Source organism: Mus pahari, chromosome 3 (genome assembly GCF_900095145.1).
Source record: "Mus pahari chromosome 3, PAHARI_EIJ_v1.1, whole genome shotgun sequence".
NCBI classification, from domain to species: domain Eukaryota; kingdom Metazoa; phylum Chordata; class Mammalia; order Rodentia; family Muridae; genus Mus; species Mus pahari.
Window position 1 is genome coordinate 65,658,554 of NC_034592.1, and position 25,218 is coordinate 65,683,771.

The 25,218-nt window shown below is 38.2% G+C and overlaps 1 protein-coding gene across 2 annotated transcripts in view; it reads left to right on the forward strand.

Annotated features, from left to right (window-relative positions):
* Positions 1-24,751, forward strand: part of Ppp1r1c (protein phosphatase 1 regulatory inhibitor subunit 1C) — a 111,052-nt gene extending 86,301 nt beyond the window's left edge. The window contains exon 5 of one of the 2 annotated variants that reach the window (XM_021194186.1): positions 21,561-24,751. In XM_021194186.1, the coding sequence (XP_021049845.1) occupies positions 21,561-21,598 (38 nt within the window). In that variant the 3' untranslated portion in view covers positions 21,599-24,751. Of the gene's footprint in view, positions 1-14,616; positions 15,146-21,560 lie in introns of those variants that run through there. The other variant, XM_021194185.2, reaches the window with a different exon arrangement.
* Positions 24,752-25,218: the final 467 nt, after the last annotated feature.

Below are 25,218 nucleotides of genomic sequence, written 5' to 3' on the forward strand. Positions count from 1 at the left end.
TTAAATTTTAAAAACTAGGTTTAAACATATCTTTATCAATCAAAATAGGAACTATTACAATGGACATGTTTATGCCAATGAGGAATAAATTTATTTATTCCTATATCATGAAAATTTATGAGTATAGACTGGAGAGACTGTTAGAAAGCACATTCAGCATTCTGCTGGTTCCAAAAGTAGTTGCAAAAAGTTCTTCTTGATGTCCCAGGGTACAGGGATACCCAGGGGGGTGGGGGGCCTCCATCCTCTCAGAGAAGAAAAGGATGAGGACAGAGGAGGGACTGTGTGAGAGGGAGATCAAGGGGAGGGAGCAGGCAGTGATAGGGATGTAAAGTGAATAAATAAAAAAGAAGAAGAAAAAAGTTGTTCTTGGGCTTGAAAAAAGTATTCATTGGTTGTTAAAGTTCAGTTTATTGTGGTGGACAAGGCAAAACTTCTTAACCGAATTCATTCAACTTTTGAAGTACTGATTCCATGCTAATGGGTCAGGTGCTGTTTTGGAGGACTGGGTTCTTTCTGCTTTCCAATGCCAGATGCTGGTGTTGCAGTTTTGGATGCATCCTATTAACCTGCTGAGCATCCTTCCCAGGTGCTTTCAAGAGGACTCAGCAAGCTGTGGTAGATCAGATCAACAACAATAACTATGACATGCCTACCCCACCCTACCCTACCCCATCCACACTTTGCTACAAGCTTTGTAGCTTCTCCTTCATCCAGCCACTGAGAGGTTCCTCACTGCTTATCATATACAGTCAACTATTTGTGGCATGTCACAATCCATAGACTTAAGAGAGGACAAGAATCCAAAATAATAATTTGTAAAAAATTCAGTCAGTCCATGAATGGATTCTTTTTTATTTTATTTTTTTTAGTTTTTCTACCTTTCAAATTTGCTTCAAATGCCAAATGAACCATTCTTATTGAGTTCTTTGGTAACTTTTCAGGTAGCTGTTAAGAGGATGAGCTTTGATACTTGCCTGCAGTTGGTCATTGTCAATGTCCAATGAGTAGCCATCACTTTCCTTACCCTCAAAGCTCTCATCCCCTTCACAATAATTACTGGATCACCACCACACAGTACATTGCTCTCCGGCTATTGGGCCAAACGAGTGGTTGATGTTAGAAGTTGGCTCTACTGCTTTATGACCTATTTTTTTAATTCAAATAAGAAAATTGTTCAAATTTGTTTTTTTTTAACAGAATCTCCATAGTAGAAAATAAATATAAAGAAGTCACTAGCAAAAAAGTGAGAAATGCACAATAAGTGATGCATACATATACTCATTTATTAAGAATTCATTCCAATATCAAACAACAAGTTTCAGTAATTCCAAAACCATCATTATTTTTGCCCCAGCTGATGCTTTACTTTTTGTCACAAGTTAAAGTTTTAGATGCAACTTGTTGGATATTTCTGAGATATAATGCAACAATTTCTTTCTCTGTTTTTTTATCATATCATAACATTTTATTCAAAGTTGGAGATAAAGAGGAAACATAAAATATTCAATAGACTGAGTGATATTTTAGCTGGTAGACAGTTTACTACATAAGAATGAAGACCCGAATTCAGGTAATTAAAAAGAATATGGTTGGTTATAATGGCATGTGGTTACCATCCCAGTTCTGGAAATGCAGACATGTGAGTCTCTGGAGCTTGGAGGCAAAGCAGATAAAACCAAATAAGAGACCTCCAGGCCAAGTGAGAGACTTGTCTCAAAGCCAAGGTAAATGCCTCCTCAGGTATGATGGAGAAGTTGCACTGTGACCTTCCTTGTAGACACAGACAGACAGACAGACAGACAGACAGACAGACAGACACACACACACACACACACACACACACACTCACACACACTCACGCACTTTCCTTGTCCCTTTCCACATCAAAAGGAGACTCTAATGAAGATAGAAACTAAGGGAAAAGAATTTGTCTGGACGTTTTGGGTTTCACATGTCAAACGCCTAACAAAATTAGTTTAGGCCAAAGTGAAATGTATGGAAAATTAGAAATTGTTTTTTTTTTTTAATGTTATTAAAAGAAATCAAATTGGAGGAAAAGGAGGCAGCTGAGCCTCAGCAAACCGACTCAAAGCCTGCCTCTCTCTCTTGTCTTTGCATTGCCAGTTTTATTTTCATCACTAGTCCTCGGCTGTCTCCTTAAGTCAAAAACAAATGACATCTTCCCCCTATCATTCAACTAGTATGTTATGGTGAACTGCTTTAGCAAGGTCAAGGGAAACAACAATGGCTGCCTCATTCAGACAGGCAGTGGATGTTGATACACCTGTTGGTGAGCTACTGGGGATTGACTCTGTGCATGTTTAGCAAGCACTCTAGTGACTTCATTACATCCCTCCTCACAGCCTCCTATGGTATGGTGACCAGCATTTCACTACAGTTCTTGGGAGGTCGGAGCAGGAGAAGATCAAAGTTCAAAGTTATCATCCACAGAGTAGCAAAATAAGAATCAATTTCCAAATTAAGGTAAATAAATTAGATGTATAATAAGTCCGAGGGATTATTACAATGACCAGGATCGTTGGGCATGATAACTGACAAGCTTGTTTGAAGAGAAATCTTCCTCCAGCTGGGGTTTCAATGAGATTCTGCCTGGGCTTTGACATAGCACCAATATTCTCAAAACAGTCTGAAATTTTCCTAAAACACTTTCCTTTGTGTGATGATAAACCTTTATCAACAGTGCAACATATTTATAGTGAAAGTAATACAGAAGTACTTTGAAATTCAAAAATTTATATTTTAAAACTACAAGCTTATTAGTATAATTCTTGTGAAGTTGGAAAATGGTTCTAATTTTGTTATTTGAAAAACCCCTGCTGTATATGTCAGTCTATACCTATCATTCAGCACTTGAGAAGTTCAAGAGTTCAGGTCATCATTTTCTACATAGCAAGTTGGAGACCAGCCTGGGCTACATGAGACTCTGTGTCAAAAGATCTAAATGAATGAATGAATAATAAAAAGCCAATCCCAAATAAATGATACTAGTATTGGAAAAGCAAGTAAATGAGACATGTGAACACTTTCTTTCTAGTTACTGCCATTAAGTGACAGAAAATTATCTTTTAAGCAGAGACTATATCAGTTTTTACCTCCATATGATCAATGTAAATTGATTCCTTATATTCCTTATAGAACTTGAGCAATAAATGCTTCTCTGTATCAAATAAACTTACATCTTACAAAAGAAAAAAAATAAAGGCACTAGTCAGGGGAGCTGGTTAAAAATCTGTCTGAAAGGAAGAGGAACACGGTTTCATGTATGGGACAGACCAAGGTAGGGCATCAAACCACAGAGGGAAATAGGTCAGGGAGCCCTGTGGTGAGAACAGTGACATTCTGTTATTGAGGGGAACAGTCAGAGAGCAAGCTGGCCTGGGAACAGCTGTAAATCTGGCAGGAGAGACGGGTCAGCCAAGCAGCTGCCTGACCTGTGTATGCTCAGGTCAGACAGAGGACAGAAAGCAGAACAATCTGCTCATTCAGAAGTTTTCTGGGGGTCAGCAGGCTGGGGAATGAGAGAGCCATTGAGTTGAGGCAGCCACAGAAAGCGAAGGCAAATAGCCTTGGGATAGAGAGAGAACTGGGAAGATATTGAGACAAATTCATCAGGGTTCACTTTCCAATGAAAGAATTTTAAGTAGTGGAAGAATAGTGGAGGTGACAAGAACACTCAGATACATTTACATCACTTCCCTGGAAAAAGCCATATATTAAATGAGATTAATTGTGTTTAGTGATCAAAGCATTAATAAACACAGAGAAAGCTCTCTCTCTCTCTCTCTCTCTCTCTCTCTCTCTCTCTCTCTCTCTCTCTCTCTCTCTCTCTCTCTCTCTCTCTCTCCTCCCCTCTCTCTTTTTGAAAGATTCCTTGTCACTAGTAGAAATCCAAATAAACTTTGGATTGGTGGTGTGAGGTCATGTGTCAGCCTAAGAAGAATAAGCTAAATACACACTGAACTATCCATCATTTTCCATATGTTGAAAATTATTAGTTGCACAAGAATGAATTGATTAGAAAGAAGTTTACTCACTGGGGGTGGGGGGAAAACACTGCATTAAAATCTATCCATACTTAAAATATTAAAGAGTTTCAATGATAGTAAAAATAAAGCCAGTCATTTCATCAGTTAAAACACTTTGGACATGAATGGGCTTCAGCCCTTCATCTAGACACTATTGATGAGCTGGTGAATAGCTTGCATTGGTTCTGATTACATTGTGCTAACATTCTAAGGGAGGAAGTGTGTTCCACAAGTTCCCAAACAAGGACATATGATATACAGAAACAGATGCTGGGGTAGAGAGTGGTGTAGGAGTTATGTACGTCCTTGTGGTCATAACTAAGCACTAGGAAAACCAGAAATATTAAATACACAGGGTTGTTTCTTCAAAGGGAGAAGTGTATAACCTATTTTCTGCTTAGAAAGTTGGCAGTGAATGCAATTAATAGCCCGGTGACCTTTCCTGATACCACACTAGATCCTTCCCCTTCTTGACCTTGTTTGTCTTCATCAATCTATAGAAACTATGTTTACGGAAGATGTTACTTGTACTTTACAAAGAGTTTTGATGTAGTCATTCATGTCTTAGGCTTTGTTGTATACAAAGGATTGAGTTATAACCGGGATTTCTTTTTTTTTTACCAAATTGTGCTGTGCTTAAATATGTCAAAAATAAACTACTGGGGGTCTGACTCTCAAAGTCTGAAGCAACACTGGCTACTGAGTCCTCTTGAACCAAACTACCTTCTTGCCTCCTGCAGACCACTCCTCTGCTGACGGTGGTGATCTGAAAGACCCGTAGCAAACCATGCTTTAGACAAAATGTTAGGGAGGTCACTATGAAATGATGACCTCCTTACTTTAATGAGGTGAAAGAACACACTTTAGAGGTTCCTCAAAGGAAAGATAATTCAGAGGGGGATGAAACAGGATTACACGACTGGAGAAGGTTTATGTGTGAAATGTCAGAATGTCTTACCAAGTTTGTGGAGGTGGGGAGATGTGTCAGGAGATAGAGCCAAATTATATTCTTCAAGTTTCTGATAAATATTACTTATCTAAGTCTCAAAATAGTGAGAATTCATCAAAAGTTTTCACCAACACGAATTATCTTTTCATACTACAACAATATAAAACAAAAATGATAATTGGAACAATTTTGGAAAATTAACAAACACATGGAAATAAATTACTTTTAAACAACCTATGGATCCAAGTGGAAATTAAAAGTAAATCTAACTGTATGTTGAAGAAAATAAAATTGGAAACATATATACTAAACTGCTGGAATTCAGAAATATAATTATAAAAGGGAAGTTTATAGGCATAAAAGCCTACATTAAGGAAAAGGAAAGTTCAAATAGATAGATCAACTTCTAACACCTCAAACAACTAGAAAAATAAAAAGCAAACTAAATCCAAAGCAAGCAAAACAAAGGAAATAATAAAGATAAAAGCAGAAACAAATACAATTGAGACTCTACACACAGCAGTCAAGATCTGAAGAATAAACTGTTGGGTTTTGAGATGATAAATCAACAAATCTTTATATTATCTCAGATTTAAAACAATGGGACTCATGCAGATAAAATTATAAATGGAAAAGGAGACATTACCAATGGTACTGTTGAAATTCACCAGATAAAAAATAGAAGAGTTATGTCAACAGATTGTATGATCAAGAAAAGAAGAATACATACCTAGAAATGCATACCTTGCCAAGACTGAATTATAAAAAGATGGAAGATAAGGTGAAAGTTAGAAGACTGAGTTAGGAACAAATAGCCTCACATTAATGAGAAACCTTCATGCAAAGCTAAAGCTCTGTGCTCACAAGGAAATCCTGAGTTACCTACACAAGAGATTCTCAATTTAATTTTATGTTTTACTTATTCACATTACATCCCATTCACTGCCCTCTCTTAGTCATCACTTTCCCCCATCCCCATTCTGGCACTTCAACTCTCTGCAAGGCTATATACTCCCTCTCCCATTGAGGCCAGACAAGGAAGCCCAGCTAGAACACATCCCACGGACAGGCAATAGCTTTTGGCGTAGCCCCCACTCCAGTTGTTTGGAACTCATATGAAGACCAAGCTGCGCATCTGCTACATATGTGTGGGGTGACCTACGCTTAGCCTGTGTTTATTCTTTGGTTGGTGGTACAGACTCTGAAAGCCTTAAGGATCCAGGTTAGTTGACTCTTGTTGGTCTTCCTGTGGAGTACCTAAGTCCTTCGGGACATACAATTTTTTGTCCCATTTTTTCCATAAGAGTCCCCAGGCTCTATTCATGTTTGGCTGTGAGTGCCTGTATCTGAGTCAGTTGCTGGGTGGAAGCTCTCAGAGGAAAACATGCTCCTATATGCAAGCATCATTAATAGTGTAAGAGATTGGTGCTTTTTGGTGCTTGCCCATGGAATGGGTTTCAGGTTTGGCCAATTATTGGTTGGCCATTCCCTTAGTTTCTGCTCCAACTCCTGAACCTGCATTTCTTGTAGACAGGATAAATTTTGAGTTGAAAGATTTGCTGGTGGGTTAGTCTCTCTATTGCTCCACTGGTTTTCCTGTCTGGCTACAGGAGGTGGCCTCTTCAGGTTCCATATCCCTAATGATGTGAGTCACAGCTAAGGTCACCCCCATTTGATTCTTGGGCTCTTCTCTTCTCCCAGGTTTCTGTCTCACCCGGAAGATTCCCCCAACCTCCTCACCCTGTCAGTTCTTTGTATTTTGTGATATTTTTTCTTTTATTTTTTAATACAGTAATATTTATTTGCCTGGGTACATCACAGATTGTTTATCCACCAAAGAATCTCTTAATAAATCCATATTTGGGCTCCTTTGTGTGTGTTTCTGAATACAAGTTTTTATTTAAATCTATTCCAGGAAATTACTGAAGAGAAATTTCTACATGGCATGGTAAGAGTGTGGTTAGTTTTTATTTTATTTATTATTTTGAATTGTTATTTTATGGATATTTTGACTGCATATATGTCTGTGTATCATCTGTGCCAGGTGCCTGCTAAGGTCAGAAAACATTGCATCCCCTAGAACTGAAGTTAAGGAGGGTTGTGATCATCCATGTGCTTGGAATTGAACTCAGGTCATTTGGAAGGTCAACTTGTAACTGTTGAGATGTCTTTCCAACTCAAAGAATATGATTAATTTAGTTTCTCAATCAAGTGACTAAAATATCTTGCAGTATGTGTACCGGTTTTAATTTCTTCCAATGAAGAATGAACACTGTTATATGTCTTCTCCATCATTCATCATTGTTAGTAATCAGGATGTTTGTCAGTCTTCTGTATGTGTAGTGGTATCTTATTGTTTAATTTGAAGTTTGCTAGTGCCATGTAATATTGAATACCTTTGGGTATACTCGTGATATTGTTGGGGTTTAGGGGTCCTTTTAGTGTTTACACAATAAACTTTTAACAGATGTGTTTTTGTTGTACTTTATATTTTACAGTCTTTGGCTTTCCTTCTTTTTCTTGACTTTGAATCTATAAAGCAGAATTTCCTAATTTTAATGAAGACCAAATTATCAAGTGTTTTCCTTTTTGAGATCAGGACTCTGGTATTGTGCCTAAAGTCATTGCCAAACGGAAGATTTGCTCCTGCCTTGTTTTCTAGTACTTTTAGATTTGCAGTTCATGCTAGGTCTGGGACATGTTGTATGTGGGTGTTCAGTTGTTCTGCATGATCTGTTGAGAAAACTATGGCTGCTGCATTTTGTTCCCTTTTCCGTTTTTGTCAAACGTCGTTGACCACACTTATATAGATCCATGGTTGTCCTATAGTTCTATGTGTTAGTTTTCTACAATACCATATGATCTTGGTTGCTATAGATTTACTGTAAGGTAAGCCCGGAGTTGGGTGCTATTAACTTCCTGACATCAGAAATCTCTCCAAGTTTCCACACGGACAAATTCCAGATCAAAACCAGCCTTTCAGATAGATAAGTTCTCAAATTTATCTTCTTCATGACAGCTTAGTCAGTTAAACTTTGGGATATTCATATTCAATAAAAAGTACACTAGTGACTGCTCTATAAGACTAGAATGCAAAATTATTAATTCACAGTCCCTGTGCTGCTTAAGAGCAGGTTATCAGTCAGAGCTTGGTGATCTGACTCTACTGGGATATCCATTGACAAGAGTCTGTGGTAAGCATTGCTTCAGTGAAGTGCCTTGCCTGGAAGATAAAACCCTCCAGGGCCGCCAGCACTATATGTCCTTTCCTGGATACCATTGCATCTGTGGCTCGAAATGACATTCTTTTTGCTAATTTTATTTATAGTACTTTGAAGACTAAGCACCTTCAATTCGTTCAGTCCATTCTTTTTTTAATTGTTGGTAAATAATTGTTTAATTATTGCATTCTGTCAATGCCAAGCAAGTCTTATAGAAAAGGGAGCTATTTTGTTTCTTTCGAATACAAAATTAACTGATACTTTTAGGCACCATTATGTCTAGGCTTAAAATTTCATATCTGCTTTTAAATTTGTGAGGGAATCCATTATCTTTGGAGGAGAGGGGGGATCAGAGGAGCACTCAAATATGGAAGGAGAAACCTGACTCTCAGTCTATCCAAGGGGTTCTCTCCCTAGGCTAGAGAGTAGAATCCTCACAAAAGTGAAATATATAAATCTCCATGTTAATTAATTTTCTCTCTACAAAGACAAAAATACCTGATCCCCTCCCGACCCTTAGGAATGAAGGGTCTATAGTTTGGGATATAGTTCATCATGTCAGGGAAGTCACAGTGGTAGGAAGTGAGGCCATTGGTCACATTTCATCCAATGTAAGGATATTGAGAGAAATAATTGCTGGTACTCAGCTAACTTGCCCCTTAGGATTCTTTCTGGGACTCTAGTCCAGTTTAGAGCACTGTTAATGTTCAGGATAGAGTTTCCCCACTCAGTTAACCTCCCTGGAAATGTCTTTACAAGCACAGCAAACATATGTCTTCTAGATGATTCTAAATTCTGTCATAGCAACAAGATTAACCATATATATGTTGGAAAAGCACGTTCATTTTCATATCCTTACATTACCCAGCTTCAGACTTTATGATAAGTATGTGGCTCTTCACATTTGGTCAAGTGACACCAGGTTATGTCCAAAGGTGTTATCTGAGCTCATGCCTGATAGTAGTTTATGAGAGTGTGTTCTTCCCCTGTTTCACACTACTTCCAGCTAACTCTTTCATCTTGGCTTTCCCTTGTCCAATGGCTTTGGCAAAGAAAAAGGTAAAATATGCATAAATATATACATATGTTTTTATCCCTCTATGACATGGAAAACCATCTTCTACATATATTCTGCAAAGACGTGATGGAGAGTTCAGTGAAATAGCCGTGCATTGCCCTGAAGTTTGCAGAGCTAAGTGTTCATTGTACTACAGTGGAAGCTGACTATGTTGCCTTTATTGTATTAGATCAGGGGTTGACTATGTATCCCACACCAGGTTCACTTCAAATAAAGTATGATGGTACAGATTTGCAGTGAGCCTAAGGCACTTTTTTATTGGAACAGTATCAGCATGACACTTGATCTCTGTGACATCAGTATATTAATATATTGCTGCTCATTATAAGTGAATGGTAAGAGTATTGAACAAAATTCAGTATATATGAAAGCATTTTAGGAAATGCAAAACACATGTCTAATCCAAGAGATGAAAGGCCTTTGCTGAGAGGCTGCTCTGAGGGCCCCATTAGAGGTTAAATAGACTCTATCTAACATTGCATTTTAAATAAGCTGCACCATTAGTAAGTGGCCTTGTTAAGACCACAGAAATCATTTCTTTGTACATGGCACAGTTTCAGAAAACTAAGGCTTGCTCAATATATTTTGCAAATGGTGTTTGTACAAACACCAGGCTTGCTATTAACCAGCTTATTACTCTATACATGGCTGTCTCAATTGCTATTCCTCAAGTTGGAGCATGGTGTTGCTCATCAGCATGGCTTATTCTACTCATCTGTAGTAATTTTCCACTAAATTAAATCATCACCCCTAAGCCCACATCCTATCTGATCTCTAATTTTGTATAGTTCTCAGATGGGGCTTATTCTATTTAAATCAAACTGCTCAGTTCTGTCTCTGAAGATTAATTGAACACATTTTTCATGTCTAGATTCCAGTCCAGAGTTTTGGATACAACAGAGAGAAAGATTCTTCTATTCTTATAACTTGATCACTATTTGTAACATGGTTATATTTAAAGTGTCTACAAGTTAGGTTAAAATCAACATTTTTTTCTTTTGACAACAGAGTCCACTAAACCAAGTTTATGGGAAAGGTTACATTGAAATCCGCTTTACACAGTTGTTTGATGATGGAAATAGCATTTTGAAGTTGAGTTAGTGTGTTTTCTTCATGGTTCTAACTTTGTAAAAGTTCATTGATAGAAGAATGACACTCTAGTTACCCAAAAAGCCCCTCCAGTTTGTGCCCTAGTTCATCCAATGTTTTCTTGGTGAAACTATCTAGGAAATGTCACTGCTTCTTTAACCCAGAGGGATTTGACTGGTTGGAGCTCATATTTATAATCAGAGATTTGGTCAAGACCTGTTGAAAACTATGGTACTTTTTCCTTGAAAAGCCATAATATAATTTTTAAAATTAGACTTTTAAATGGATACTGTGTGCTCCAAAACATACAGATTCCCTAGAGGAGTTTAGAATAATTGCTAAGACCTAAAAGAATGTGCTTTTACCAAAACCAAACCAAACCAAACCAAACCAAACCAAACCAAACCAAACCAAACTAAACCAAACAACCATAACACCAGCAACAACAAAAAATAACCAACTAACCAAACAACCAAACAAACAAAAAGATCCAAAACAAACACCCTCTAATTTCACGTTTACCCAATGCATTTGTGAATTTATTTTTAAAATGTGTGTGTGGGCTAAGCTTGCTGGCTCAAGCCTGCAATCCCAGCATTATTCAGGAGGCCACAGTAGAATATTTCCATGACTTCACATTTCACTTGGGCTACATAATGAGTTCCAGGCCAGACTACATACAGTGTAAGGCCCTTGCTCAAAAACCAAAATCAAAACAAACAAAATCACAGCCATATCTTGCTAAACAAAGAAGATTTGGGAGCTATCTTCCCTCTATTGAACATAACCCACTCCTTACCTCACTGTCAGCCCTTGACCCTATTTCTGCCTATAGGCACTATATAGATTTGCTTTGACTTTCCTCCAGTATTTTAGAAATCCAGAGTCTTTGTTATTGTCTCTTGATTTTCTGGATCTGAACTTTCCTTTCCATGTACAGACTCTATAGGAGAGTTCCTCTGATATATCCAGTCTGCAGGCAGGAGACCAAGGTTCTTTCCTAAACTGCGGACTCTTGTCATTGGGAACACCCCTATAAAGCCATGTTCTCTGCTCCTGGTAACAAATGCTCCTATAGGGTCATGTGGAAAATGATCACCTAACTACAGTCAGTCAAAGTGACCCAATAATTTTTTTTTTTTGAGACATCATCACGCTGTGTGTTCTTAGCTAGCCTAGAATTCACTACTTAGACCAAGCTGAACATAAACCGGGTCAGTTCTCCTGTCTCTGCCCACCAACCTGCTTCACAGAGATAACAGGGATCACATGCACATGTGCTCTGTCCGTGGGCATTGGTTCTTTCTGTTTCTATTTTGACTCAGTCTACTTGGTTTGCCTTCAACTCTATTTCCTTCATATTTTCACAGATGCATACACAACACAGTGCCTCGTGTTATGTATGAGCCCTTTTCTGTATGTTCATGTCACTGTGGGAAAGGCACCTCTGTTGTGCTTTCTGAGGTTCCTTTGTCTCCTGCTTGTGTGCAGGAATGACTGAGTCTACACTAACCAAAGTGTGAGCCATCGTAGCCCAGGTAACAGGGGAAAGGCCTTCCTCATGGAACCTGTCAGCATCAATGCCTCCTGAATAGTTTATGCTATCTATGGGGTTGTGCAAATATTGAATGAGTACTTAAAGAATATTGAAACACAAATCATGCATGAAAGCTGTGTGGAGAAAGATATTATGAGATACCCACCAGCAGACTGTACACTCTAACTTCAATATCACTGGGCCTATAACCAAATGAATATTGCTGATAGGTAACAGGAGAATAGTGGTTCGAAGAGGTTTCAAGAAATTAATCAACCATACATCCTTCAACCGAGAGAAGGCATTAAGGCAAACTGTGCAGAAACAAAATATATTTGTGGAAAGTATTCCACAGACACTCTCTGTGGTGACATGTACCCAGCTCTGCCTCCTCAAAGCTTGACCTGTGGGAACATTTCATTTCAAAGTGGGTTTATTTCAGAAAAAGTATGTCCCATATACATTTATGATCATTGTTATTATAAAAAGCAAATACAGTGCAAATCCAAATAAGCTGACAGACCTGTACTCAAATGTGGGAGTGATTGGCTAATAGTTAAGTGTGTTGACTTCTTGTGTTCTAGAGTTTTCCCACTTACCCATATTCATATCAATTAGGTCACTAATCTGCATTTAAATTCTCAAACACAGTTTCATTACCTTGTAGATGATTGGAACAAGTGCTGGAGTCAGTGGTACTTTACCAAATTTGGGGAGGGTGAGTCAACCTCTGCTCAGGAAACTGAATGCTGGGTGGTGGTAGCACCGGACACCCACATCCAGCAACTTCAAAGGGATCTTGAGAGCCTATGCACCAGGTTCACACCTCGGTATCTCAGAAAAGTTAAACTTCAGCTGAGATACCTTGACAATGGAACTCTGAGGTCTATATACCCAGTATACACAGAAGGGTGTGTTAGAGCACCCCTGAGCACCACCCACCCTTACAGTTCAGAGCAGACCACTCGTGTTCTCAAAATCTCAATGCCTCCACTGGTGGAGATCTTTCTATTGCAGACTTCTAAGGCTTAGTGAGCTCTGTGTGCAAAACTCCAGCAGAGTGCTGGTTGAACACAATGACTTTACTCTCAGCAGTTAGAACTCTTTCCATGTAGCTTAGTGTCATGAGGTAAATTTCAGTTTCTAATAATAATTTTCTCTCTACAGTCCCATGTTAATCTGAATTGTGAGTGTTCTGTATATGCTCATTAAAATATTAAATATTATTATACCTGATCATTGATCATATGTTTTTTTTGCAAGATAACACACCAAGTCCAAATATTTCTTGCCAAATTGTACACTGAGCCTGGTGGCAGCAGGGCATAAGAATTCACATACCTCTTGAGTCTTTGTTTTACATAAAACATGAGCCATATCTCACTTTTAATTTTCAGTTTTAACTAGAATATTCCTCATGATCTTTTAAACTATTCAGAAAACAGTTGTCAAAAATGTAAAAATGTATGAAAACTATCACATGTGCAGATATCAGCTTGTCTTAACAGATTATAGTCAAGAGGACTTGAAGACAATTCTGCTGATTAAATGTGGATGTAGTGATGATCTTGATTTGTAATAAAAAAAGAAATCTGAAGATAAATTATTGTGAAATGAGCAAGGCATGTACTAAATGATTTCTTCATTAATTCAGTCAATATCAGTTAGATTAATGGTTAATGAACACATACTCTCAGGTCAGCATCCAGCCTGTTATTCCAAAGTGAGTTACATAGTCTTTGCCATCAATGAATTTTGTCTAATGAGAAAAGTGTAAACAAAATTCTATAAGGTAATTGATGCAGAAAGGATTCCGTGTAGCAGGTGGATCTGAGAGACAGCTTCCTAACTCCATGCGGGGAGTTGTGCTCCTTCAGGAGAGAAGAACTGGCATCTGATGGGTGAGTGGAAAGAGTAAGAGTGTGAGGAGGAGAATAGTTTTTGACTTTGAGAACAGGAAGAGAAAAGTTTAGAAGCTTATGTGAGCAAGGAGTGGTCAGAGGATAGTTAGAGCAGAAATTACTTAGAAAGGTGGAAAGAAAATCCAGTGAGAAATGATGCTCACAGGCAGAGAGAGGCCAGATCATCTGAGCAGAGGGAATCAGCGAAGCTATGTGTACAGGCTCTTCCACTCCGTAGGCCTAGTTATTGAAGAATTTTGAACAAAAGGGTTCCATAATCCAGTAGGTATGATGTGGATCCAAAAAATAAAAGGCTAAGAATATTGTGGTTGTTGCTTTTTTGTTTATACACTACAAAAATGGCAAACATCCCTGTGGTATTATGACTTTGTAAGGCCTTCCTTGTAATTGAGTTCAGTTATCACTGGTAACTCAATATAGCAAAAGCAATATTTTCATTGAATGATACATCAGAATTATAATAACTTTAATTATACTTTAACATACTGTGATATAATCCTTGAAGGAGAAGATGAAGTTATGAAAGACACTCTATTTCTAATGGAAATTTGTCTGGGTGTGCTCAGTGAATGAAATGGTTTATGTAGGATACATTGTTGAGATTCTTGGAGAAATACACACACAACACACACACACACACACACACACACACAATCACACACGGAAAAGTTTTCCACTCCACATTTTTATTAACTCTTTCAGCAAAGCAGTGGATGGATGTGCCAGAAATAAAATTCATTTGAATTTTGCACAATTTTTTTATAATTTCAGGCGTTAAGCATCTGAAAGGCCAGAATGGATCAGCATTCCCGGAAGAAGAAGAAAGTGCAAGTGAAAGAGAAGAGAAGTGGAACCATTAATTACCCACCGGTAGCAAGAGGGCTTCTTGGAAATAACTGGACTGTACACTCTTCTGAATATCCATTGGTACTCCAAAGTCCTGCCTCCAGCCTCCTTTCTGTCTCATCCCCCAACCCCACAGCAGTGTGATCCCCATGGAAGCCCCCTTGACTGAACTGTGAAACCGAGTGCAGATTGTTGTGTACCACTTGCAGTAAGGAATAGGCACTTACTTGACCGCAACTCTTCTTTTCAACTGATCACACCTAGGAATCTGCTGCCACTTGAATGTTCTCACTTTGATACTGCCAAAGCTTAATTCCTCCTGGCCTACGACATGATTTACATTCTAAGGTCAAATGTAGAGAGCATTACAAAATAAATAGCAAATGTGCATGGGACGAGTGTGAGTGGGGATTAATGGAAGAGGGGCATCTGCAGAGGCTTCTAAGTAATAACCGCACTTAGCATGCTTCTGGGTCCTACATCAGACCCGAGTTTACTTCAAGGAGACAGTGATAGGCAGACGTCCGTTGTCTTGATTAAAAACACCACATCAGATATGACATGATTTCCATCCAGCAGCTACTTAAAGAAACAAATGTCCCTTTATTTTTAAGCCACTCAATGTTGGCTTCTCAACATCATCTAGTCACTGGAAAGGAAATGCTAAATTTGTAATTAAACATAGCCAGTCTCTTCTGCTTTTTCTTTATTATATTTTTAACTATTTAAACTGAAGCCATCTATATTGTATCACTTCTGTTTGTCTGGGTTTTTCATTGTTTCCTTCTGTTTTATTGGTGCTAGAGAATGAACCCAGAGCTTTGTATATGCAAATATTCCTCTAGACTCTGTCCTCAGTCTTATAGCAGTTTAATATATCCCGACTGTTTTATTCTTCCTCTCTGTGATAGAATAAAAAAAAAACTCATTAACTCAGCCATAGACTCACCCATTAATTCGACAACTACTTTCTGTGGAGTTAAAAAAATAGCTATTATTTGGAGATTACTATTACAGCATTCCATCTTTCTCTTTCTCAGTAAACATTTCTACTTACCACCCCTCAGCCCTTCTCAAAGTTGTCGCCTCTCTTTTCATTAACTGTTGTTACACACATATCAGGAACAATTTTAAATGTTTTTTTCCTAGGGAATTACTCTTTTAGAAGTCATAAAAATAAAGGAAAGCTTATTTTCTCTCTGGAGATAGGGCTACAGAGAAGTTTTGTAAGACAGTGGGTATTTGTCAGTATGACTTTAACTCAGATTTCTGGCCATTGGCTAATTTTAATTATTCATGATATATGAATGCACAATTTAGTGTAGATAGATAGTTTTGTTTCTACACTGTTGGTTTTAATGAGATTCAAATGTTTCATGAATGTAAAGAAAAAAATCATCCAAAACCATTAAAGCAAGGGGCTGATGATAGGTCAGTGGGTAAGAACACTTGTTGTCAACTGATTGGTTACTAGATCCCTGAAACCTACATGGCCAGAGGAGGGAACCAATTGTATCTTACTTCATGAGAGGTATTATATGCCTCTCACTTTTACCACACACCTTGGTATGTGGGACACACACACACACACACACACACACACATGCACGCGCATGCACACATGCGCGTGCGCACACACACACACACACACACACACAGAGTAATCATAAAAAACCCATTAAGAGAAAATTAAGAAAGGGAGAAAAAATTAAAATGTGAAATTTACTATAAAATCTTAAAATGCAAACCCAAAAGAATAAGATTGTTTTAATTTGAAATTTTATAATTTAGGAAGTAAGAGTTATGTGAAATTATTAACAAATGCAATAGGAATAAGTTTCACTCAGTGAGAAGCATCCCAAGTCTGGATGTTATTGCCCAGGGTCCATCCTGTCCTCTGTCTTCCTCTTCCTCCTCCTCTTCTTCCTCTTTCTCTCTTCTCCCTACATTGTCCTTGATAAATCAATAAACCATTAGAGTCTATTGCCACCTGCTGTGACTATTTTTCTTTCTAAGTTCTTCTCTATTGTAAACATCATTAAGGTCCATATTTCTTGTAAATGCTTTTGAGTTTTTTGTTTCAAAACATTCCTGACACCCTTTGAGAGTGTTTGAGACTCCCTGGGGTAATAACAATACAATAGCCACCTTTTCCCTTTCCTTGAATAGACACTTTTATAAGTGAACCCCTCCCCCACCTTAGGTAAACTGGAAGGATCCAAGTTCTCCCTGATTTTGTATTATCATTTTAGGACATGTGCAGCCGGACTTCTGAGCTGCTTTCTTTCCTTCTCTGTTGTTAATGGTATCAAACCATGAGGTGCGTGTTTTCCTTGGGGAATGTTGTTTCTTCTATGCCCACTCTCAAAACAAATCAATTACAGTTTAAAGCTTAAGTTTTTCTTGGGAAATGTGTGTCATTCTTGCACAATTGAAGGAGACTGGAGCTGAGATACTGGCTTTCAATTGCCTTTTCACACAGTTACGGTCTACATTGAAAGCCTCTGTTTCCACGAGGACACAGTGTGGCTTTAGTTTGGTTGAACAGGCAAAGAAACTGACTCAGACCCCTTCAAATTCTGTATTTGCCAAACCTCATTCATAAGATGTTATGATGGTCAATAGACAGGCTTTGAGTCACTCCATCTCAGATTCAAATTCAACCTCTACCAAGTCTTAGCCTCAGGTTTCCAAATCTCCATTTGCAGAATAAGTTCATTCAATTTGAACCTACATTGTTTTTGAGACTTGAGTGATGGAGGAGCTATAAAATGCTTAGATTAGCCAAGTGGGCACTGCTACTACAGCTAGAAAAGATTCAGAAACCTATGTGTAAACTTCACCTATTATATGAATTTACCCACTGTGTGAACCTCACCTACTATATGAACTCACCTACTGTATGAACTCACCTGCTGTGTGAACCTCACCTACAGTGTAGTCTTTTGGACTGCAAGTTCTAGTGATCAGCTCCCACTCACTCTCTAGCAACTCTGCCCATGTATCAACTCATCAAAGAAACTAGCATCTCCGTGCTAGACTGGCTAGCCTATGTGCCCCACATGGTCCCGTATCTTCTCCACTGAAGACTCTAGCATCCCTTTATCTCCTCTCCTATGCCAGCCCTTCACATATCAGGAAACCACCTCCTAGACAATTTCTTTTCTTAGGTCAAATATCATCATTTCCTCCCTAACTTTCTTCCACTCACTTTGGGATCCTTGGTTGTTTGTGCTGGATGGAGAAAAGGGTAAAGGTTACAGATTATATTTTGTCTCTCATACAGAAAAAAAAATGAAGAAATGAATGTCATAGAGCAGGCAGCTGAGACAGAGTACTCGCTGTTGGATGATGTGAATTCGTAGCATCCTGACAGTGGTCTGAGTTAAGGAGCTATACTCCAAAACAGAATTCTAAACTCATTCCTATGCTTAAACAAAGTTTCCATCATTTCACTTTGAACTTCCGATATTTCCTACATATAAAGAAAGATGGTTTTAGACTAGCCACGATTAAGTTATGTTTATTTTATGCATAGGATCAGAGTATGTATAAATGTTCATATCTATAAGTTTTGTAGTGATTATTGTTTAGGATTGGACCAATTTAAAGTGAAAGTATATTTCAAGTCAACTTAAAACATATTCAATGACGATAGTAGTACCCCAAATCACAAATATAAGACATAATATACAATTCAGTGAACTTTAAGATTGATTCGCTTGGATATTGTTGTAACAAGCAACTTGAGTGTTTCTCGGTGTCCAATGACTTGCAATATAGATGTATTAAGTCATAAACAAGTCATCACCACTTCATGTGCTTCTCATCTGTATCTAAGAGAAAAGGTCAAGGGGAAAATGGATAATAGGAAAGGCAGTCTGTGTATATGAAAGTGTTTATGCCATTATGCAGGCATAAAGAAGATGCAGGAAGGGAGGCTCCTTTTCACTCTGTAAGTCACAGCTTCCAGGGGAAACATTCCTCGGGGTCATCAATTTGTTGATTAATAAATATGTTGTTAAATATGAAAACTCTTAAAAAATAAATGATTGTATTTCAGAAAGTCATGCAATCTAAAGAAATAAATATAGGCAAAAGAGAGTCTAAATGGGAGCTCTCCATTAAGTCACTCCCCTCAGAGCTAAGGGAATGCTTAGGAGGAGGAGGAGAAAGAATGCAAGAGCCAGACAGGATGGAGGGCATCAGGAGACCATGACCATCTGAATCAACTAAGCAAGGTTCATATGAACTCAGAGACTGGAACAGTCTGCACAGGTCTGCACCAGTTTATATATTTGTTTATATATTATGGCTTTTTAGGCTGGTATTTTTATTTTTATTTATTTATTTATTTTTTGAATTCATGAGAGTGCAAGTGAGTGGATTTCTGATTCTTTTGCCTGTTCTCAGGGCTGTTTTCATCCTATCAGGTTGCTACATCCAAATGTGATATGATGGCTTTTGCTTTATCTTTTGTTTTATTTGGTCATCTTTGGTTTTTATCTTTTAGAGGCCTGTTATTTTCTAATAGGAGACGGAAAAGGAGTGTCTATAGGAGAGGTGAGAGGAGGGGATGAGGAACTGGAAGGAGTAGAGGGAAATCTATAATTGGATATATTATACGAAAAGTACCTATTTTTAGTAAAAGGGAAAAATTTTTTAAAAGAACAGACTGAGGGGACATCTCCTTTATAGTAGTTTATTAACTTAGAGAATTCCATATAACGTATCTTGATTATACTCACCTCCACTCCTTCCCCACCTCCTCTGAGCCCACTTCCTCCCGCTTTTGTTTAATAAGAGACAATCATACTCACCACAGCTGTTGCCAGCTCTCTGGCTCTTCCAATCTTCCCACATCCTCTTCTGCTCTTTGGATTAAAATGACATACAAAATAGTAGAAGTTATTTTGTAAATAACCCCAAAACTGGAGAAGTGTGGGGAGAAAGCCTCCTACTCTTCAACAGTAAGCAGACAGAGTGAAATAATCCCCATAAGCGAATAAATACAGTTAGAAAGAGGTTGTCTTTCAACGACACATCTTTTTCCGACGTTCGTTTTGGTACCCAATTATTGATTTAGTCACTTCCCCGTTGCATTTAACTGTCTCATTTTACATGGGTAACAGATTTGATCTAGAGATATAAAGACAAAAATGTATGAAGGATACTTGAAGTCTGAAGAACAAAATATAATTAAAATGCCATTGGATTCATCTTCATTTTTGAGTCTTACTCTGCTAATAAGACTGCATTTTCTCCCCTTTTATGACTATTAATATTGATAAACTAACCTGAGGGGGGTGAGTGTTGTGGCCTCTAAGAGCCTGTGACACTACTGTAATATCTGAATCCTCAAGAATATCAGAACAGTAAGAGGTGTTCAGCATGTGATTTGGGGGAACAGGTTATAACTTACAAAGGCAGAAGGACCAGAAGGCTGAGAAGAAGAAAAGGGAAAAAGGAAACCAAACGTCAGAATGCTTGGACAGCACATGAACTTGCCCTTGTTTTCCAGAGGTGACACCACGGGGAAGCTTTGAGTTAGAAAACATCACTGAGAGACTGGAGAGATGGCTCAGAGGTTAAGAGCACTGGTTGCTCTTCCAGAGTACCTGGGTTCAATATCCAGCCCCCACATGGCAGTTCACAACTGTTTGTAATGCCACAGGGGGTCTGATACCCGCACATTGACATACATTGCAAGCAAAATACCAATGCCCATAGAGAATAAAAAGGAATCGTTAAAAATAAAGAAAATGTCACTGAGTTCTGATTTACAACCTTTGTATATCTTACTATATATATATATATATATATATATATAAGATATATATATATATCTTACCTTTGTTATTTTATATATATAAAATCTTACTCAAGAAATTTGAAAAAAAATTCAGGAGTAAAAGCCTTGGGGGCCAAATAACAGAAAAATCAGCACATGGTGGTACCGAGCTGGTCTCTCCCAAGCAGTGGAAGGCTCAGGTTGGCAGCAGTACAGTGAGGGGCTGTCATTTCTCTAATATTCTTGAGTTGTGACTAAAGTGCAGGACAATGAAGAGAGGGAGGCCACAGAAGGGAGATCTTCAACTACTGTCCAGTGGCCACAACAGTGACACAAGGCCATGCCTTGGTAAGAAGGAGTTTCAGAAAATAAATGATCTTAATTGAATTTTGTGCTCCAGCCCAACTCCATTAGGGTTCTCATGGTGTAAGTGCTCCTTGGTCTTGGTGAAAAGCCAGGAGTATCTGGTTCTCAACAAATAGACCTTAGGGACTTGCCTCATCCCTGGGGCGTGGAAGAACTAGCTGCTTGTGAGCACTAAGGAGTTGGAAACATTAATAATCACCAGATCTTTGCATACTATGCATAATTTTTCATAGTATGCATAAATATGCATAAGTGAGGGAAGGTTTAGATCCACAGCTGGATAAAACAGTCTAGATAGTTGTAATCACTACATGCTGCGAGCACTATATACTGCTTGGTGTGGTTTTAAAACTACATTTTGTGAACAAGTGGCCAAAATTCTAGTTCATTTTTCAATAAATATATACATTCTCCACATTTATTATTTGGTGAGGATATGGGTAATAATAATGCTTAGCTCTTTTAATATATTGGTGTATATTGAAGTGGTTGAGACAGTCAATAAATATACCAGTTAATTTGCAAATAACATTATTTTAGGTAATGACACATTACAGGACATACAGGCAGTGTATTCTCTTCACTGTATAGAGTGACATTAGGCCAGCTCCTTATCCACTGTGGATCGCCATACCTGGGAGATGAACAGATCACCATGCACAGGTCCTTCTGATCCTGAGTTATACGTTTCTCACGTCTAATTCTCTTACAGGAGCAAGCAACCAAGAAGAAAAGAAGAGATGGGAGTAGCGAAAATGCAACTGCATTAGGGGAAGATGAATCAGAAGAGAAAAGGGATTGTCTTGTGTGACTAGACAACAGTCAACAGCATAAAACTAAGTCATGAGTCAGAGATGTATACACACATATAGCATGCAATGACATAAGTACTGTAACTGAGTATTTTGCCTTTGAAAACTTGGTCTTACAAAATGACTCTAAAGTGTAATCTGTTTTTGCCAGCTTGGTTTTGTTCATTTTTGTTTTGTTTTGTTTTGTGCTGTTTACTTGAAACTTCTTCCCAGAGAACTTTTCAGCCACAAGTCACTAACTGGATAATTTACTCCACCTAGCATGTGAACTATTGCTATGAAGAATTGCATACCAGGTTTTTTCTTTTACAGAGATTTATGTGATGTGGTATTAAATTCTCTGGAATGTGTCCACTGTGTTCTGGGGTATTTTCATTCTCTCCTCCAGGTGTAAAACACAAGTTGATAACAACCAGAAGCTGGCTTGTCAGTACTGTCCTCTTGCCTGGACTTGGAAGAGAGCTACACAACTGCAGATGGCCCCAGCACCCCCAGCCGTCCTCTCAGACTCTTGACAGCCTTCTAAAGTACTCTTGATATTTCCTACATAACGTTGACATGCTTTTCAGAAATGGTTTATTATTATTTGTGCTGACCTATTTGTCAAGCTCCTTTCTGTGGTTTTATTTCCCTCTATAACTAGAAGGAAGAACTTGAATTGAGATAAATCTTAACTGAATTATTTTTAAGTTTTCTCCTTGTGAAACCTGAGACGTCTCTCCTATAATGGGGAGGCTTTCAAACACATTTCCCTTGTTTCTGTTTCAAATTCCACTGTGTTTATTTATCCTCTTGTTGCTTTTTCAAATTCCATTTGTCTTGATTCAATTGAGCTCCAGAGATCTTTTAGAAGTTTACATGATTAAGCACTTGAGGTTGTAACAGTGAAAAGGGATAGTATTGTACTTCTTGTAAATATAGCTATTAAACTACGCTGGTTAATATTTGTTCGATTCTTACAATTAAAAGGTGGCTTCACTTATGTTTCTTGGTTAGTAATCCCATTAAATGTGTAGACTCACTTTATAGATATGGAGCCTTAACTCCACGGAAAAGAAGTGGCCTAGAGTGACCTTGTAGCTTGACAAGCCTTTCTATTAGCTTATGATCCATGAGAGAAACTGTCAGAGTTGTAAGCTCAGAAAAGTTCTCTTCTGAGGAAGCAAGGGTTCCTGCCACAGCCTGGAGAACAACTCACAAAGAAATCTCTGGAGTTTTAGGCAGAAAACACAAGACAGTTTTTGTCATGTGGCTGGGTGGGGAGAACAAACTTAGGTTTTTTTTTTTTTTTTTTAATTCTTTGGCTTTGATTTAAACTAAGGTGATTTGTGCAAACCCAACAAGTGGAACAACCTCTTATAACAAACTGAACAGTTAGTAGATCCTCCTCCTTTATCCCCTTGTCCTCCTCTTCCTCCTTTTCTTCCTTCTCTCCTTCTTACCCTCCTCTTCCTCCTCCTCCTCCTCCTTTTCCTCTTCCTCTTCCTCTTCATTGTTTTTTAAGAAGGCGGTCTCACTATGTAACGTGGCTGGCCTGGAACTCACTATGTAGCTAAGGCTAGCCTTGATTATTGAGATCCACCTGCCTCTCCAGTGGAGTGCTGAGGTCAGAGGAAAGCACCACCACTCCTTGCTTATTGTTTCACTTAAAAAGACTTTCTGTTGTAAGAGGGCTGGAGAGATGGATCACTGGGGAAGAGTGCTTGCTCTGCATGCATGAGAACCTGAGTTCAAATCCCAGCATGCAGGCCAAGGCCAAGGATGGTTGTATGTATCTACAACCCCAGCACTGGGGAAAAGAGACAAGTGGATTCTCAAAGTTGGTTAGCCTTCTAGTAAATGGTGACCTTCTGGTCGGGTGAAGGACTCAGTCTCAAGGTTGAAAGCAACAGAGAAAAATACCTGAGATCTTGTTCTGACCTCTGCATGTACATCCATGGATATTCCTACACACACACACACACACACACACACACACACACACACACACACACACACACACACACACTTTCTCCCAAACCCACACACATTTCAAAGTTTATTTTAAAAAATAAACTTGACTATCTCGAAAGGAGAGTATTGCCAAGTTTGTGCCAATAGGCGGTAAGAATCACAAATTATACATTACAAAATAAACATGAGGCTCATTTTAAACATTAATTTTTACTTTTCTCTTACTCTGCCCAGGACTTGGGAAGTGATAATTACTGCTCCTAGACTCATTCTTTCAAAATACTATTTCTCAAAAGTACCAAAGGTATGGCTTTCAATGCTTGAATCAAAGAAACAAGACAATGAGAATGCTAATCACACAAGTATCTGGCAGATGGCTGAAGAGTCCTTCAATCATTTCAAGGAGTTGTCTTTTCTTTCTCTCTTTATTGTTTCAAGAAACATCTTCCAAGGCGTCACACAGAAAGACAGGTTTCTCATTACAGTGGTCCTGCAGCGTGGGCTCTGTGGATAGGATTCCCTGATCACACTAATTACGTTGCCATATGTTACTCTGTGCTTCCTTCTTTTGCTCTAATGGGACATAGATTTCTTAGTTTAAATTTGTTACTTGGTTATTGCATTTTTCAAGTGATTGAAACACTTATGCACCCCTTTATTTGATTTTGAGACTATACTGTCTAAACACTTGACATGAAGGGCAATGAGATTAAATAGGAATTGTCTGTCCTACTAAACATGGCATTTGTATGTCAGTTTAAGCTTGCTTGTTATAAATAAAGTTTTCATTGGAAATAAATGATAACGAAATTATTTTTAAATGGTATTTGTTGAATGGACAAGAAAAATAAAAATAGACATTGATATTAAATTACCCCAAACTATATCTGTATACGTAATTCACATAATATTTCAAAGAAAATATAGTCGCCGAAGTCACTTTCTTTGTTTACATAGTGTGAAATTTAAGTGTGTGTCTATTGAGAAATAGGAATGTGTCTATGTATTAGATTCATGCATTTAAATATACATACAAATACAGGTTTTACAACAGTAGAGAAAAAAATGAAACCTTTTTAAAGAAAAAAAAAAAAGAAACAACCTGCTTTCTGTTAAATAAAGAACAGTTCATTATTTATTAATAAATACTTCCCAGTTATTTCCAATCTGTGTTTTAGAAAACCAGAAAGAATGGGGTGAGTGAGCTGAGAAGAGGCAAGGCTAGCTTCTTCCTTCTGCGCATGCTCATCCCTTGACACATGCTGTCTCTAGGTAGAGTTCTTCCTACTATCCCAGGTTATCCCACAGCAGGGTGTCTACTGCTCCCTGACGGTTTCTAACAGTACTTTCTTCTGGGTGTGTTTAAAGATTATCATTGGAGCATTGACTCTCTCGGCTTCGAAACTGTGTCTAACTCACGATTGGCAACATGTCCGTTCCTCTCCCTTGGTGACTGCTATATCTTAAAGGACCTTCTGCTTTCTTGTTTGACTTGACGTGTGTGTGTGTGTGTGTGTGTGTGTGTGTGTGTGTGTGTGTACATGCACACATGTGTGTATACTTGTAGTTTAGTTCACTGGTTTTCAACCTGTCAGTCATAACTCT